This window comes from Oreochromis aureus, linkage group 5 (assembly GCF_013358895.1).
Source record: "Oreochromis aureus strain Israel breed Guangdong linkage group 5, ZZ_aureus, whole genome shotgun sequence".
Taxonomy (NCBI): Eukaryota; Metazoa; Chordata; class Actinopteri; order Cichliformes; family Cichlidae; genus Oreochromis; species Oreochromis aureus.
In genome coordinates this window covers 12,179,675-12,198,476 of record NC_052946.1, presented here as the reverse complement: position 1 = coordinate 12,198,476, position 18,802 = coordinate 12,179,675, and the positions used below count along the sequence as shown (strand labels likewise).

The 18,802-nt window shown below is 41.0% G+C and overlaps 1 protein-coding gene across 1 annotated transcript in view; it reads left to right on the top strand.

Annotated features, from left to right (window-relative positions):
• Positions 1–235: 235 nt before the first annotated feature.
• Positions 236–18,802, top strand: part of slc25a26 (solute carrier family 25 member 26) — a 57,406-nt gene continuing 38,839 nt past the window's right edge. The window contains exons 1-5 of the mRNA XM_031752441.2: positions 236–385; positions 897–1,053; positions 4,982–5,100; positions 12,650–12,754; positions 13,535–13,582. Coding sequence (XP_031608301.1) covers positions 353–385; positions 897–1,053; positions 4,982–5,100; positions 12,650–12,754; positions 13,535–13,582 — 462 coding nt within the window. The 5' untranslated portion in view covers positions 236–352. The remainder of the gene's footprint in view (positions 386–896; positions 1,054–4,981; positions 5,101–12,649; positions 12,755–13,534; positions 13,583–18,802) is intronic.

Below are 18,802 nucleotides of genomic sequence, written 5' to 3'. Positions count from 1 at the left end.
CTCAAACACTTCAGAGCCAAACGTGGAGGATTTACCACAAAGCATCAAATGACACCACGGGGAAAGTATTAAAAGGTACATATTATACTGTTATAGAGTATGTTACAGTCGGAGACTCATTTACTCCTTTATTCCCCTCTCGTTCAGACACGCTCTGAAAACAAACACGCACGTGAAGCTTCGGCTCAAGCGATCGACGTCATATGCGTCGTGACGCAATGCGGAAGTAGTTTACCCAAAATGGCTGCGTCCTTCACAGGCATGATTTGGTTTCACTGAAGTGTCAGTTAATGTGTAGCAGTTGCATTTTTAATAGCTAAAAGACTGCAAGGCCAGCTTTGAGAGCGGAAACATGGAGAGGCGAGAGTTCATGGCGTCTCTGGTGGTAAGATATTTTTATTTACACAGAGTCGTACTTTAAATACAGACAAATATAAGCTGTTAACCACCCTCTCATATATCTGGATTAAAAAACGCCACTTTGCCGGTTCCTTGTTGTTCAGACAGTATAATGAAATCTGTTTGAACAGGTAAAAGTCCATGACGCTTTATATTTAGCTCGAGAAAATAAAAGAACGGTACTGAAATGAATATAAGTAAATGTTATTGTAATGTAAATATAAATATATAGATAAATATAAATTGATAAACTTCAGTTAATCTTCAAGCCAGTCTGTTTTCGGGTGGAGTTTGTGGAGACTTGAACCGACCTTGAAGAGTGGATTTTAAATGAACTCTTACAGACACAACCAACATTTTGTCAGCTCTCCTTGTTTTGCAGTCAAATATTTGCTAGACATTAACGTGACAATATAGCAGTGTTTTCTGTTTCCTAAGTGGACAGGACTGAGTGTCGCAGCATTACTGTACATCTCACAATGTGACTGTCACCGCAGGCAGGAGGCTGTGCGGGGATGTGTGTGGATCTGACCCTGTTTCCACTCGACACAATAAAGACCAGACTGCAGAGTCAGCAGGGCTTTTACAAGGCTGGAGGCTTTAGGGGCATCTACGCTGGAGTCCCATCTGCTGCTGTCGGCTCCTTCCCCAATGGTATGATATTAAATTGTGACAGCTGGATATGTATTCCCTCTGAACTATTGTTTGCAGTATTTCTGTTCTTGTGTTATTCCTTCAGTGTCTCACTGTGTATCTGTAAACATAAGTCATGGTGTAAATAATAATAATATTTACACCGTGACTTATTCAGCTCATTCATCTTGAAGAAGATATAAAATTATATCTCATCTTAACAAAAATCTACCTTAATCTCACCTGATTCTTTGTCCATGTATATGGAGGACTTACTGAGTAACGCAACCAGAAATGACAGTAACATATATCTAATTTTTTAAAACAACAACAACAAAAAGAAAAACTTCCAAACTGCAGTCATAGCTTATGTCTTGGTCATGAGTTGTTTTGGAACATATCTTTTCCTACACTTCCTACACCTGTCACCATTTAACAAAACTTACTTGTTTGGTAGTATAATCTTTTACCGTTCACACATAAACTTATTTTGCTCTTTTGATAGACGTCTGGTTGGATATTTCAGTTTGGTAGTTCACAATCAGATTAGTTTGGTTAGAGGCCAGCTGATTTATCAGTGGGCCGATATTGTCAGTCGATATTAGCTGTTTGTTAATCTATCAATCTTGACATTTTTATTGAATTCAATTCAATTCAATTCAATTTTATTTATATAGCGCCAAATCACAGCAAAAGTCGCCTCAAGGCGCTTTATATTGTACAATAGATCGCACAATAATAAATACAGAGAAAACCCCAACAATCATATCATATGACCCCCCATGAGCAAGCACTTTGGCGACAGTGGGAAGGAAAAACTCCCTTTTAACAGGAAGAAACCTCCGGCAGAACCAGGCTCAGGGAGGGGCGGCCATCTGCTGCGACCGGTTGGGGTGAAAGAAGGAAAACAGGATGAAAGACATGCTGTGGAAGAGAGACAGAAATTTAGGATCATTATCATTCTATGGTCCACAACTTTCAGACATATTGGCTGAGAAGTGAAAACTGGAAAGGTAAAGAAGACGGAATAAACACCCTTGAACCATGTGTGTTGATATTGTACAACTTCCCTGTTGGCAACAACTGTTTGGAATGCCACAATCACAAAAACCAGCTGACTTACATCAGCAAGTAACACACATTTTAAAGAAATCTGTTTATGTTTCATGTAACTGAAACAAACAAACATAAAAATAAAATCAGGTGATGTATTGGATTTTTAAATGACTAAATATTGGCATCAGTATCGATATTGGTATTAAAATCATATGTAGGTTGGGCTAAAAGATTTATAACTTTTTTTGTAACACATTTGGATAAAAAAAAATCACTTGATTCTCTTTGATGAAGTAGCTGAAAATAAAGGCGAAATATTCAAGAGGGTTGCCATGGACAGAAAATGATTCCTAATCTATTAATCCTTATTAGTGCCAACCCTTAGTTGACTAATTAACACTCACACATGGAGGGAGGTGTATTAGCAGGCAGTGAGAGAGAAGGAAAGGTAATCCACTTATTCCACTATAAGAAAGTCTACTCAAACTGGGATGAGCAGTGATAGAAATGCTGTAGTTTGGAGTTCTTTGGCTTCCTTTCATACACTGGGACAACAAAAATTAATGTGAGGCTGTATGTCTGAAAGTTGTGGACCATAGAATGATAATGATCCTAAGCACAGTTAGAAATGTTAAAATCCTTCAAAATCCTGTAGGATGATTGGAAATGGGCAGTATTTGTAAGAAAATCATAGAACTTAACAGATTTTCATGGAAGAGTTCAGTAGGCTAATGAAGAGGCTGGATTGAAATATACAAACAGTGTTGGGACGGTTACTTTTAAAAAGTATTCCACTACAGATTACAGAATACATGCCCCAAAATGTATTTTGTAACGTATTCCGTTACGTTACTCAATGAGAGTAACGTATTCTGAATACTTTGGATTACTTAATATATTATCATGCTTTTTACAACTACATGAATGTACTATTGCTGTGTGATTTATTACTTTTACTGAAGGTTATTTGCCATACCAATACCAACTAGATTTTAAATCTTAATATAAAATGAATTACAGTAGGTTGAGATTAGGTAAGGCTGCACTTTTTGAAGCGATCTCGTATAGAAAAGTATTCGGCACCTGTAAAACAGGTTCGCGGCTCCGAACCGTAAAGGGACCTCTGGCTAATACGTCGGGTTCCGTGTTAGGCTCGTAGCTGAAAACTAGCTTTACTTTGCTGTCTGGGTCAACTTTGCTAGCGACAGACAGACAGAGGCGTTGACAGGCTGCTCCAACGGAGCTTATTGTTTCGGAGGAAAACACGAACACAGTGTACAGTCGAGTCTTAATAGCTTACTTAAAACTGGGTCGTCAGGCCGTCTTTTTGGCTGCAGTGGTTATTATTATGTTTTACATGCTTCCATTTCCTGTTTCTGGTCAGTGACAACTCGTACTTTTCTACTCTTTTTCTCCCTCCCTCGCGCTCACAGACACATAACGCAGCACGGACTACACTGCCCATGAGGCTACATTCTTTAGGGCGATGCCTGTAACACTCTGCCTATTGCCTTCATATTAAATATTTTTTGTGAATAATTTTTAAAAATATTTCTTCATGTCATTATGTGGCCGCAAGTAGAGGTGACATGAGCCACGAGATTGAGACACAGACATTAGAGCCTCTTAATGCGTGTTTTGTTTGGGTTTCCACCGGCGTAGAAAGTAAAAATAGAGAGGGGACAGAAACAGGAAAAGACCGCCGTGTAATCCATTCATTTCAACAAAGTAACTGTATTCTGAATACCACCTTTTTAAACTGTAACTGTAACGGGATACAGTTACCCATATTTTGTGTTTTAAATACGTAACGGCGGTACATGTATTCCGTTACTCCCCAACACTGTATACAGAATACCTACAATATAACCACAACAGGTATTTCAGCTAAAGAGGTAAAACACTTGCTTTGGAGGCCAGGGGTCTACTAATATTTTCCACAAAAGTATAATTCATCAATTGATAATTTTGTTGAATAAATTATTTTATAATGCTACGTTTTTTTTTAAATTGTGGTTGTGTTCAGGCTTTCTAACTTTTTCTACAGTCACTGCTTCAAAGAGGATCAAATGTTTAAAAAAACCCTTCAAAATCTCCGTGGAATGCACTTATGCTTTTCTCACAACTTTAAGTGCTGCCAGTTGCTTGTTACTCCTTTAAACAGTTGCTGAAAAAAGTACCATTAATAACACTGAAGCTGATTAATTTATTTGTTGAGCTGCAGCAAATTAACCATGCACTCAAATAATTTACCACAAATAACACTGTAGCTTTCTGAAAATGTAGTGATTATTTGAATTCACTGAAACCTTAAACTAAATGATGCTCAGAGGCTCTCCTTTTAGCATCAGTTATTTTGCTTTACAATCCTATTTAAATATCCCTTTTATATCTGTTTGTTTTCTTAGGTTTTAATTTGGGAACTTTGAATTGCCTTGTAGTTGAAGTGGTCTCTAAAGGGGCTATAGGTGTAAACCTTTCTAACTGTAGCTTAGTGTTTTCAACACAGGCAGTATCCTAGTCAGGGAGAGCTTTTGAGAAGGTGCCAAGCACTGTCTTGCAGGGTAGTAGCTCCAACGTGCCTAATATTTGAGCATCAGTTTAAAGAAAGTATGTTTTTTCTGCATGTCTACCACTCTCACAGTCAGAAATTTGAAACACAATAAGCATCTCTTTATTTGAGTACCGTAGAGTGTATTTGATGATTTCATCTTTATAATTTTGCAGAATAATGTGTTGACTTTCTTTGTGTTTAAGTGTAGGCAGACACACACACACACAGACGCACACACACACCTCAGTTCCTCCCCTGTCAGTGGTAGTGAGGGATATTAATTGCTCTATGCTGGTTGACTAATGGGCCTTAAACGCCTGTGGTTCTGCTTGGTTTCAGCCGCTGCTTTCTTCGTCACCTACGAATACACAAAGGCCCTTCTCGGCACCGGTGGAGTATTTGCATTACCACATGTGGCACCTGTCACTCACATGCTGGCCGCCTCCCTGGGAGAAGTAGTAAGTCGGCGTGTCCCTCATTCTCCCATCCTTTGTCTCCTCTCATGTGGATTTATATCCCTGTTTCACTCTGGCAGTAAACTGTGGAGTCATTTGTATTCTTTTGTTGGTCTAAATGATTCCCAGCACTTCCATCTTTAGAAGGCCAGCTGTCTTTACATGCATATTTTTGCTCTTCTGTGTTCTTGCCCTTGTTGTTTCTTTCCCACCAACGTATGTCCCAAATGAAAACCAATGGCATGTCTCTTAATGTTATCGCCTTTTAAATTTCATAGACTGCCATTCAATGGAGTAGCTGGGGAGGGAGTATGTGGTTTTGGCTGTAGGCCTCAAGGTCCAGCTGGGTGAGTTAAGGGGGCTTCCTCGGTACTGTCCCAGCAGTTCTCTCAACCAGCTGGGTAAATAAGACCTCATTACTGCCTATTGACTCATCTACTTTCCCATCTCAGACCCCCAGACTCTGACAATTTAGTCTGGGGAATTCACGCTTGAAACCAATGAGAAGCAGCGCAATTTCCTCAGCCGAATCCTCTCCCAGTCACTTGTAGTGAACCGCAGGATTTGAGCCATGGGTATTCACACTGGCATGAAATGGGGGATATGGAAAATAGGATGCCCCCCTTGGTATACCCTAGGCTGTCTGCAAAATGCTAGACATTCAGTATTCATGGCTTTTGGATGGGTGTAATTTAGCCAGGTTTTGCATGTTTATGAAATGGGATTATTCCACATGGCATGTTGTTCACTGTACTTTAGGTTACCTACGAGGCGCGATCAGAAAGTTCTGAGACTGAGCCTGTTCTGCAAGAACGGAGCGAAGCATGGTCGTGTCCTTACACATGCTCAGATTAGGATTCTGTGTCATGTTGCTTAGTGAACAGCAGGACACGTGTTACGTGCAGTTTTGTGACCCCCTGCATATAACCTTCATGTCATTATCGTCACCACTGGCATCATGGGTTAAGACCTAGAGCCCAACAAGCCTTCTAGTGGGAGAGTTTCCTAGGAGCAGCTTGATCTGATGCATCATGCAGATGTTTCTTCCTCTTTCCCAGAATGAAATTCAAGTTGAAAGTTTGACATTTTGACATGGTGGAAGAGATCCAGCATGGGTCGTTTAAGGCGCTTACAGAACGCAACTTCCGGGGGGAGCGATCAGAGTGTGGCAAAGCGCAGAGAACAGCGCGGTGCTACACAAGTTGTTGTTTTGTTTTTGTTTCTTTAATTTACAGAAGTCTGTAGCCAAACTTGGATCAGGGAAAAGTTTTTGCCATTTTTAGATGCAGTCTCTAAACTTTTCAGGCCACACAGTGTTCACAAGAGGACATAATGATACTCGAAGATTAGCAAATCTTCCCCTAGTTCTCAGAATTAGTGTATCAGTTATTGGGGTTACCGTATGTGTTTAACACTTAACAATCAGAACATTTTTTTCAGGTTTTTTATGTATACTGCAGTCAAGTTGAATGTGATAGGTCAGGCAGAGGTTGCCACTACCGCTAACCTCATTGTGGATTTGAGCACATCAAAGGCACAAATCCACAGAATGGAGCCGAGCAGAGCAGGGGCGGTATCCCCCTGCATTCTGCCAGCTGAGATCGTCTTGTTCAAAGAGGGTAATCTTCAGGCTTAGCCATGAAAGGCCTACCCTAGTGCTGCCCCGAGTTAGATACAAGCCCTAAACTTCTGCACTGTGATGCAACAGCAGCCAAATATGATTCTTTGTCTCAGTAGGTGCTAATGACTTTTTATAACGGTCTTGGTTTGAGTGTCTGACTGAAGTGGTGGCAAATTTCTTACATCTAGTATTTGCCAAGAAAATAATTAACAACACAGGCAGCAGAAAATGCGTGATTAACAAACATTCTGGTGTTCCTCACTTCCTGAAGTTTTGTTTCATGAGAGATGTATCTGACTTACTTTAGCACTCTTTTATTTAACTTCAGGAGACAAGACACCATCTTTACTTTTATGATTAGCATAAATCTTTTCTTTTTAATTGAATTTATAGTTTGGTCTTGATAAGTAAACTCGAAGCCATCCATTAATTAGGCTGCTATGGCTGCTGTAGGACTTCCCATGATGTATTGACCAGTTTTTCTCCTCTTCCTTATTTTCCAGTCCTCATGTACATAATGTTGTGGGCATGTAGTTTGATTTTGTTGACTCTCTCCTGTAGTTTTTCTCCTTTTGAATGTCCATGACCTCACTATACTCCTCTGTCCTCTCTTCTCCTTACACTTGTCATGGCCTGCTTCTGCATCTTGTCCCTTCCTGTAAAATTCTGTTTTTTTCTCCCCACTTTCACCAAGTGCATGCTTAAACAGGCTACCTTACAATATAAAGTGCTTTGAGATGACTGTTCTATTGAACTGGCAGTATATGATTAAAATTCAATTAAATTTAATTATTAATTTATTTCAGCAAACTTCTTATACACCGGTATAGCCAGTATATAAGGATGGATGAACTCCGACTATGACGAACCATCAGTTGTCCATCCGTCCATTCATAACTCACAAGAATTGCTACTCCTACATTGCTCAAAATTTGATCAAAGTTCAAACATTGATCTCCAAATGCTTCTTCACTCAAACTGTGCTCAAGGTCACATTTGTCTTTTTTTTATGGGCCCTTTGCCATTTTCACAGCTTCGCCTTCATGCACACTACCTACAATTTCACTAAATTCTCTCTCCTGATGTACTGAACAATATTCAGTTCAAATATTTAGCAAAGCCGTTATTATGAGCTTCTCTATGTTGCCTCAGATTTGATTATTCATGAATTGTCTTGCAATTCCAGTGATGGTAAAGAAAGACCCGCTAGGTGGTGATCGTGATCGTTGAGGGAGTGGTCGTATTGGTCGATTCCCACACCAGGAATGCGGGGTTGTGGCCTTGCTATCACCATTATGATAACATCAGCATTACTGTGAAAACTATGACACACTGATGTGTTCACATCTTTTCATATTTACTATCTATGGTAATAATTACTAATGACCATATAGTTGTAATATTCCCGTTTTTCACTGTGAATTGTGATGGATTGTAAGCAGTCAGGTTAAAAACTGCTACCTTTGAGTTTTTGTTTATGCAAACAACTACATTACTTTCTAGTAGGTCTGTTAACTCAACATAATAGAAAATAATACAGAATAAAACCCAATTCTTATCTGCTGACAGGTTCACTTGACTCTTACATTATTCACTTGGTTTCATCCAAAGTTCCATTTTTTTATTATTCATCTCATCTGAGCTGAGATTATATCATAACTGGCCAATCATAGCTAGGTATGTTTTTCACTTGTCCAAATATTTTATGAGTCAATGCCAGACAACAGGTTAAAACAGAAGCACATCAGTTCTGTCAGATGTGTGTGAGATGGGTGACAGAAAAACACAGCAAACAGTGTCGCACAAGACTTTATTTTCTATTTTGGCACTTGTGCTATGTGCTGTAATTTAATATACATTGTGCTAAAAATGTTTTTGTCCTTTAAGCCATAAATAAAAAGTACATTAGGCAACAAATTGTCAAAGGAATTTTTTTAATGATCAAGGAAAATATTTCACAAACAGATTTTATGAAAACTGTGCAGCTTCCCCATTTTCATCCAAATGTAATATGTCAAACAGATCGTAATGACCACCTAACTTTAACCAGATCTAACGATCTTCATTTTTTTCCTCTTTACAAACAGGCCTGACTTTATTAAGCAGTTAAGCTGGTGGGATGGATGGCGACTATAGATCAGAGTGACTCGCTTTGATTGTTTCCTTATTGCTCTACCTCCTTCTCGTTTTTCTCTTGTGGAGACCAGAGCAGCAGTCAGTGTGACACACACAACTTAAAGAAGAGGCAACTTGTTATTTGGTCCTTGCCTGACTTCCCCTCTCTAACCCACTCAGTCTATGATCCTTTTCCCCAGGAGGCTAGTGTGTTTTACCAACTGTTTCCACTCCACAACGTTCACAACAGATGCTTTATGGGGACTTATTGCTTTGCTACTTTGATGCTCAAGCTCAGTAGATGATGTGCTTGACTTTACATTTATTAATAAGATATTGCTGACTTCCAAGAAAATCTATTATAGCCATACCAAAGGGAGTTTGCTCAGATTTTATTCTGTACCAACGTATGATAGTGGAATTAAAATCCTTTGGTCTAACAAGTGCACAGTCTTTGCGGACAAAGCCAGAAATTTACTAGAGCTGTTGAATCTTGCTCTTCAAGTCAAGTGTCAGCTAATAAAGTGTCTATATTAACCTAGTTACCACTGCATTCACCTGCAGGCAATAACAGACAGACAGAGACCGAGGACAGTCACAAGTTGTAGAGAGAAAGAACTCGAGAGGGTCGAGACAATGAGAGAAAATCCCCACTGCCACAAACACCTCGGTGTTTGTGCGACCGCAGTGGTGGGACGCTCCCATAAAGAATGTGTAAGCTGATGGCGTCTGTCAGGCTCTAGCAGGCTGTTATCCAGCCATTAGATCAGATTTATCTTCATTCCCATTCGCTCGACGTCTGCCCTGAAAGCTCATTTGTCAAGGCCAGGCAGCAGGCTTCTCTCGCATCTATAACCCCCCCTCCCCACCTCCCCACACCCTCTTACTGCCACACATCTGTGGGAGGATGTACTGGAAAATACAGTGTGACATGACAAGATAGGGGGGACATTGAGAAGGAGGGAGGAGTTTCTTTTTTTGGGAGGGAGGTAGGAGAAACTGGCAGCCACTTAACTTGGCTCTGAGAAATAATCCATGCATCGCCTTCGAGGAGCGCCACGCTCTGTGATTTATTGGCTGTTGTTTCAGAGTTGGAGACATGCAGTGTCCTCATCTCTACCCTTCTTCTCCATGACCCTTTTCTTCTCCATCTTCCTTCTTTCTTCCATTTCCTTGCTTACTTTATCCTTTGCGATACTGTAATGCATTTGAGTTATAATGAAATCCAAAGAAAGCAGTGGTTACAGACAGTATTGTCTTTTTGAAAGGGCAGCTCAAGGCACTTTTACTGTTTGTTTTTTATTTTTTATATTGTGTTAACTGCGCTATAGTTCCAGCCAAATGTCAACAAAGAAAAAAGATTAAAATTTACTATTGTCCACAAAAGGGCAATCTTGTTTCTTGGTGGTGATCGCACTGTTTTTAATGATGAATAAATCCAAATAAGTTAGGCCCAATGCAGTTATTAAAGCCTATATGTTTTTCCAACCTGTTGTTGCTATGGTGCCAAACGGCAATCCCGGTCCCGACTGACCGACCACCGTGTCCTGATGGCCAGACATGGTAAAAGAGGCATGGGGGCAAAGGCCTGCCGGATGGAGGGATTTAATGACTCTAATGTGCTACGAGTCTCTGCTAATTTCCCATCCCTTACTGTGGTTCTCCCATGACTGAGTGCTGGACTTTGACTTCGTCGTATGGCGGCCCGAGCTACAAACAGAAAACATACTCTGTCATTTGGATTAACGACAACAGGCCAAACTGAAGAGCTTCAAACACAGACAGGCAGCTTCCTAATGAAGGCTGCTTGACATATCCAGCAGCTTGTAAATAAAGATAAATGGTAGCAGAAATTTAAAAGGCTACCAATAGATTTCTAATAAGTTTACGAGCCGGAGGAAAGTGTTGAAAAAAACAAAAAAAAAACGGGGCAGGGTTCTTTTTTTCTTGCATGCTTGCTTTCTTTCCCCTTCTTGATTCTGTGCTGCTTTCTTTTTCTGCTTTGATTTCTTTTTATCTCTCTTGCTCTCTGATGAGATATTACCTTCCGCATCTCTAGCCATTATTTAGATTTCCTTCATCCCAGCCATACCTCATTGTGTCCTCATTCAGCATCACTCATTTTCCTCCCTCGTTTGCTGCCGCTTCTGATACTGTATCTGAAATAACCTCGGAGACCACACACTCGATCTTTTATCCACTAAGCATCATCGCCGCCACCCCTAGTTGCACAAATTACTCCCAAATAAACAATGTCCCTCATTTATTTGGTATAATCTGTGTCTCATTCTGGCCTCCTCGCTGCAGTGACAGGAAAGGAAAAGGCCATCTTAAGTCCAAGCCCCCCAGCCAATTACATCAGTAATTACTTGTCATAGCCACTTTCTTTCCATTTAGCTGCCGTTTTCTGCTCCTTTGGAGAATTGGTTTGGGGTAAACATGATGTACATTGTATTAGAAATTCTAACTTGACCAAAGGGGGAGGGTAAATGAGATCTCAGAGGCAGATGCAGCAAGCTCAGTTGTCGCGAATGGGTCGTGCAGGTGCGAGTTTGGGCACTTGGTGGTAGTGTTGCTCCGTGGTTGTGCTGCAGCTGGACACTAATGTGAAATACCAGCAGCTTGCACAGAATTCCTTATAGAGGCGCATTCAAGTCGTTTGTTTTTTGCTGTTATGTATGGAGGTTAAGGCTGCTGTGTTCACTGTGTGCTGAAAAGAGGAACAACTTGCGTAGCCCGCAGAAAAAGTGATGTAGTGAAAGTCAAAACAAAGTTGAGAATTGGTCCAGCTGTTGCTCAACAGTCAGCAGGTATTATAGCAGTACTAAAAAATAAGAGATGACAGAAAGAACAAATGTCCAGCAGAACCCTTTAACAGTTCGCGGTGTTTTCTTTGCCTTCTTGTTTACAAGGTATGGCCCAAAAGAGCCTAATGATTAGGCCCAAATGCTAAATCAGTGTAGCGACAGCTGAACTGGGAGAGGAGCAAAACGGGAAGCGTCTTTACCGCCTCTAACATTCCTTCTCTCCTTGCTATCCTCCTTGCTTGGTGTTGCTGTGGCGTGGGTGGCACCGGCAGACTGGCATCTGTGCGACTAAGGGAAGTCACAGTAGGGTGGGGGTGGGGGGGCTCACAAATCGCTCTCTAAGATTGCTTGCTGTTAGCCGGTTTTTCCACTCTGGTGCAGGATAAATGGGAAATCAAGCCGCCAGGTGGGCAGCTGTGCTTGCCTGCCTGCCTCTCCTTGCCTTTCGGACCATGGGAGTTATGAAGCATAAATATTCATGTCTGTCTTCACTAGCTGTTGGCAGTCCATATTTTTGTTGACATATGGTGGATGGGTTGGGACTTGAGCAGGGAGTGTGGCTGCCGGGGTGTGCATGCGTGTCTGGATCTATCAGGGTGTTTGACGGAAGCATGTTCCTTGGACACAGATACACAGTCAGCCTGATGACCTTTTGCGAGCATGACAACTGTTGCTCTGGTGTCATGTCCGCTCTGTGTACCAGTTTGTTAATTGGCCCAGTTGCGCACTAACTAAAGCAGTCGTTAGCCTGCCAGCTTCATGTAATTGCTCTCCTCGAGCCGTGCCACATCATGGCCACCTGCCATGTAGCAAAAACATACAGAAGGTGATATCATGTACAGCAAAAGGGCATCTAGGGGAGTGGTGTGGGTATGTGCACACACAAAGATGTGGGTTTCCTAACCTCCAATTAAGCACAACATGGATATAAAGGGTCTATAAAATGAAAGTATAGTGTAATACAGCAACTACAAATTCAGGCCTTTAACTTTTTGTTTTCATCCTGTAGGTGGCGTGTCTGATCCGGGTACCCACAGAGGTGGTCAAACAGAGGGCCCAAGCTTCCCTCTCATCGTCTACCTACAGCATACTGCTGGCTACTCTTAGAGAAGAGGTATGTGGCAATCAGAAGCTCATTTTTGTCCATTAATTTTGTGTTTATGTGTGTGTGATTTTTGGCTGTCGTTCATATCAGTAACCCTGCTGAGATATGGGATCTGAGGACATTGATGAAAACAAGCCTGTTGCCAAGAAATGCAAGCAGATTATCAAAAAGCAAACTTATCTGAAATCCAGAACTAAAGTACTGGCACTGTGAGTTCACGAGTAATGAAGTGTGTTATGTAAATTAAACTGCTAGTTCATGTGAAGCCATGATTCAAAGCTGAGGTGTTGATAGTAGTTCCAAAAGGTAGCAGATCAAGGTGGGGAAGGTTTAAATGAGTATATAATTGTCTATATTCATATGTTTGAACATATAAGTAAATTAAGTTTCTGAAGTCCCCTCTGCTTTAAGCCAGCTGTAGCGCTCAGATCCACCAATCACTGTTTTGAGTGGGTGTGGATGTTGGGTCACTGATTTCATAAATTGTAATAAATTGTTAGACTCAGCCGCTCCAATCTAAACATTATGAGTGTTGGGTGGGTGTGGGGTGGGGGGTGGGGTTTAAGACGAGTGCTGACAAATGCTGTGGTTGGAGCATACCAGCACCTTAACCCTAACAGCTCCCAGCAGTTATGCGCTGCTATAATCTGTGAAGAAGCTGAATAAACTTTGTTCCCACAGATGAATTATACAAGTGCTTTATCTGTTCATTGATTGTTGTGCATTCAAGCAAAAATTAGATTTTATTCATTAGATTAAAACATTTTTTCCTGTTGCTTCTCTGGGCAGGGGGTTCGAGGCTTGTACAGAGGATATGGCAGTACAGTCCTCAGAGAGGTAGGTTTCATTCACGTGTTATCTTCACACTCAGTCGCTCACTTGTGTCTGTCATCCACTGTTGATACCATTATCAGTACCTGTTCCACAGCAGATCCTGCGCTTATGTCTGTCTTTGGTAAAGTTCAGTTCCAGGTAATTACAAAGTACGTCATACAGATCATATTGAAATCAATACTAAAAACAGCTGCTCAGCTCTTTGAAAGATGTGTGGTGGATTTTTTTTGGATAGGTTGAACGGATATTGAGGCTTTCTACGCTTGTGACTGAAGACAATTTAATTTCTCTTGGGTTGGATTGAAGTTTGTAGTATTGATTTACAGATTTTTTTTTCCTCCCTCACTTTCATCTCAGTCAGTTACTTGCACAAGATGTGTGCTCTCCTTTTTAGAGCTAAATCTGATTAATTAATTCAATTACTCTGGTTATAAATGCAAAACAAAACAAGGATAAATGAGTACTGGGCTAAACTCCCTTGATAGGCGCTCACCTTTTTGTAATGGAAAAAAAAAAGCCGCTGTAGTTCTTTGATTCATGATCGTCTGCCTAATTGCACCGGCAGTGCATGATATTGCAAAATAATTGCAGGAAGCATTGTATGGGTGTTTTGAGTTTCAATAGAAGTGGAAAAAGAAAATGGAGAGGGAGAAAGAAGTATATGAAGGTGACACTTGTCTTTTTTTTTAGGGAGGTGGGTGAGGGCGTAATCTAGTCCCCTCTGCTGTGCTAGCCTGTACTTATTTTCTGCCTCACTAAACCGATGTTATTCACGCAAATTCCATCTGGACAGCCAGGGAAAAAAAGGACAACAAGACACTGTGATTTCTCCGAGGGGCTCTGAATAAATGAATACATTTGGAGGCTGGCGCACGGCCTGTGTGCATACTAACACTGGCAGATGAAACGCAGCGGTGGCGGCAGGGATTTGGGGCACGGGAACGGCAAAGGATGCTTCGTGGTGATTGGCTTTGACGTGTGTCAGGAAGGTAATTCATTTTCTCTCAGCCTCCGTCGCTATCCGCCCATCTCGCTCCTTTGGCCAAGAGACCCTGTCAAGATAAGTTTGTTTATGTGGTACGGCATGGCGCCTCCCTGCTCTCACTGGCCCACTAATTGAGGTCCTATCTATGCTATATATTCATTAGGCAGCCTTCAGAAGGCTTTTCTGATGGGTATGATATCGCATTAGCGCCCAGTGTGCAAGGATCCACTTTGATCAACTTGGAGGGTGGAGTAAAGGAGTACAAGTGTCACGTCTGTTGTGATCCGTTTGTCATTGTTGCGCCAGCCTACATCTACGGGCGGTTTTTGCCCAGTTGTCCTTAAAACTTCAATCTAAATTATTGATTAATAGGATTTCAGTTCTTTTTAATTTTGCACTACATTAATCTTTATTGCGGTATACCCTTTCTGTCAAGTTTTCTGCTGAGTTGGCATCTTATGGGTTCCAACTGAACAGAGCATGAAATCACTGAGATTTAGATTGGGGTGAAGGAAACTGGAGCGCGGTGAAAAATTACTTTATTCTGCTCTAGAAAAACAAGGACCTTATTTTAATTAACACCAGCAAGACTTTGCTCAGGACTTTGAGAGAGACTACACTTGCCCCATATCCCACATAAGCTGTTGATGTTGTTTGTGTGTTAATTTGCATTCATTGTATGAAAACACACAGGGTAATCTTCCGAGTCTAATCAAGACTCTAATTATATGTCATCAGTAGTAGTGGTCCTCATTTCGTCAGGATTTCCTGCACTTGCGCTGTTTTGGTTTGTACCATCTTTCTCCACTAGATGGCATGTTAAGATTAGTACTGCCTTTATGAAGCTCGTGCCTGACTTTTGTTTGAATTCCACACAATCTGTACTTCCCCTCCTCCCTCTCCTCACCTATCAGTACCAATCCAGCTCCATGACATTTATGCACAGCAGTTACTGATTTTTAAAAGAAATTATTTTTATATCGAGCCCTTTTTTTCTGATCCAACATATTCTGAGGTAATATTGAGTAACAAGTCTTAAGTAGGTTATTAGACAGTGTTTTAGTAATGTGGTGTTATGTGGGTTGTGGAGTGGCAGGTGTAAGTAAAGCTGGCTCTGTAAAATGCACCTTGTCTCAGTGACTCTGACATACAGCCAGTCTACATATAATCACTTATAGTTATGTTCTGGAAAGTATCGGCTTAATCTGAGTGCCTTTAATAAACACATTTAATCTAGGAAGCACACAGACAGGGGGGGTGTTTGAGCCACCTAAGTTAAAGCAAAACCGGGTGTTAGAATGACTTCCCTTTACCAGCATTACATATAGTTTGCTTAATCCAACCCCTCAATCAACCTCAAAGCTTCCCCACTTCAGCAGCTGGGACCTGGCAATGCAAAGTACAGGATCTGGCAGCTGGGCTTATGAAACACCTCTCCATCCAGGCTCCCCCACCCCAGCTCTGCTTTCTATTTATCCATCTCCTCTTCAATCTGCTGCCCGATCCCCCCCCTCTGCCTTCTCCAGCAGAGGGCTTAGCTGTAAGGAAAGACACGCTAACCTGGGATTTAACTGTTACCAACAGATCAAATACAAATCGGAGCTGATTTGTATTTGAGCTACAGAAAAGTGACAAATGAGAGGAAAACATGAACCAAAGACTGCATTTTGCCACAATTTGACCAGCTTAAACAGAGTTCTCTTTAACTCTGCTTGAATATATTGTTACATTGAGTGTTCTGATGTCATAATGATCATTAAGTAATTGCGTTTAAATGGTAACCACACTAGGGTCATTTAGGAAACTCAGCGTGTGCCATGTTTGCATGTCTGACAGCTCAGGTCTTGTGGTGTGTACACTGGGTTATAATTGTCAGAAACAATGTGGGGGTGGATGCTGCTTCCTCTGGTGGAATCCTAAGGTTGAAATTGTCTCAACAGGCACACAGCAGAGCAAAGGTGACCCCTGTGTGTGTGTGTGTGTGTGTGTGTGTGTGTGTGAACCCTCTCCCCATCCCCCCTTTTTTGTGTCCACCCTTCACCCTTGATGTGGGTTCAAAGGGGAATCACTCTATATCCTGTGTCTGTGCACACTGATCCATAGAGGCTCATGTTTATATACCCTCATGTTACTGAGACAGAGCAAAAAGAGGGAAAAAAGAAATGGTCGGAGAAGCGAAGGCTGTTTATTTTCCTCTAATATGTAAAGGTAGGATTTGTGTGACACGTGTAAAGGAGTGAAGGCTTCCTCCTGCGTTGTGCTTTAGAGTTGGAGCTGATCGGAGCAGCTGCCACTAGTCTCAGAGACCCAGACAGCAAACCAACTCTTAAATTACTTCAACGCCTTTAAAAGCTTAACAAGACTGGATTAAATAAGAAGGAAAATGCACTGGAAAAAAGAGAAATTAAGCCAAGGAAAATATTAAGCTGTCATTCGAAAATGAAATAAAATGCTTACTAGTGAGATGAATGTGTTCACTTATTTTGGGCCTTTTCTTGATTCGTTTTGCACTGTTTGTGTGAGCCATTTGCATTTCATAACTGTTTGCTATTATACAGTTATAGAATAAGATTTTTATCAGCCTCTGAAATTAATAAAATGGAGCGTCGCTCCGATGGGTTCACATCAGAAGCGAAGGAGCTGCTGGTGTTATCTGTTTACTCTGTGATCAGTGAGTGGGCTAAGAGGACTGAGGAAGCCTGTTGACCTCAGTAGATCTGATCCTTGACATGACTTGACCTGTGAAGGGCTATATGTGTGTTTGCGTGTGCTCCTGTGATATGGAGGAACCACAGAGGGATGTCTGCCATCTTGGTCTTTTGAGTCAGAACTGTCAGAGTACACATTCATAATATATTTACATTATACATATACAGTTGTGGTCAGAAGTTTACATACACTCTTCATGGGCATGGTTTTAGCCAAATATTTCACTACTTTTCGTGGCAGAATTGATTGATTTCCTGGTTCTGACTTGGCATTTAAGTTTAGTTTACAAATTTATAATGGGGTTGAGTTTGGGGATCTTCCAAGTCTTTTCCAGAAGTTTAGTGTCACCCTGCTTTATTCATTGTAGACGTTTTCTTGTGTGTTTGGGATCATTGTCATGTTGGAACATACAATTGTGTAAAAGATTAAACTATTTAGCTGTTGATTCTGAGGTGAGGTTGAAAATTTTAGAGGTAGTTGTCTTCCTTCATTATTCCATCCACTTTGTGCAGCATTAAAGTACCACCGGAAGCAGAAAAGTCCAAAATTACCCAAACTGAGTCTATGTAAACTTTTGGCTACAACTGTTTTGGTCCACAATTAGTTGGACCACCCCCTATAATATGTATATATGAAACTAATATAATATAGGGAACCATTTAGAAAAAGGACCAATCCGGTTGTTCAGTGACGACATGACGAAACCTACTTCTGGGCCTAAAGCAGTCTGCGTTTAATATGGCTTTTGTGTTGTTAACATGTTTAATGCTTTGTATTTTCTTCTATTTAATCTCAAAAAGCTCCTAAAAACAGTCAGTGATCACTGTTGACCTCCCTCGGCTTTTATTACCGCTAATCATTTATTTAAGCTCAGTTTTTAAAACCTTACGATGTAACTACAGCACAGCCCATGCAGCAGTATATGAATGACTAACCTCGTATTGTGGATGGATTATCTCAGTTGTTCTCCTGGCTGAAGTTTGGTCCGTTTACAGCATCCTGCCATGCGATTACATTTGTTCCTGACCACTGAGAACACTCACGTTAACTTTTATCGAGTGGAAAAAAAGTTAGCTTGTTTATATTATGCTAACATAGCTGTGTCGCTAGCGGTCACGTAGCACATCATTATATACCAGCTAGCCAAACTTCAGTAACCCTACAAACGTCACTGCTGTTTAGTTTTCTGTCTTCATTTATGTTGGAAGTGATAGCAGAGCTGTACGTTTGAATTTGTTTCTAAACCCCTGCAGTCAGGACATGCTATATTGTATTTAGATGGAAGCTAGCGAGCTAACTTCCTGCTAACTTCTAACTCCGTTAAATGTCATAAATTCCGTTTTCATGGATGCCTGGATGTTAAACTCAATTGTTACAACTGGTAGAGAAGAACGCTGATCATTTTATTAAAGATGAAAGACTTTAGACAGTGTTTTAACTCTCAGTAATGCCTCAGTGATCATTTGCTATTTGGACCAGTATTGCCAACTCCTCAGTGAGGAAAATCGCTATTGGCTGTCCTAAAACTC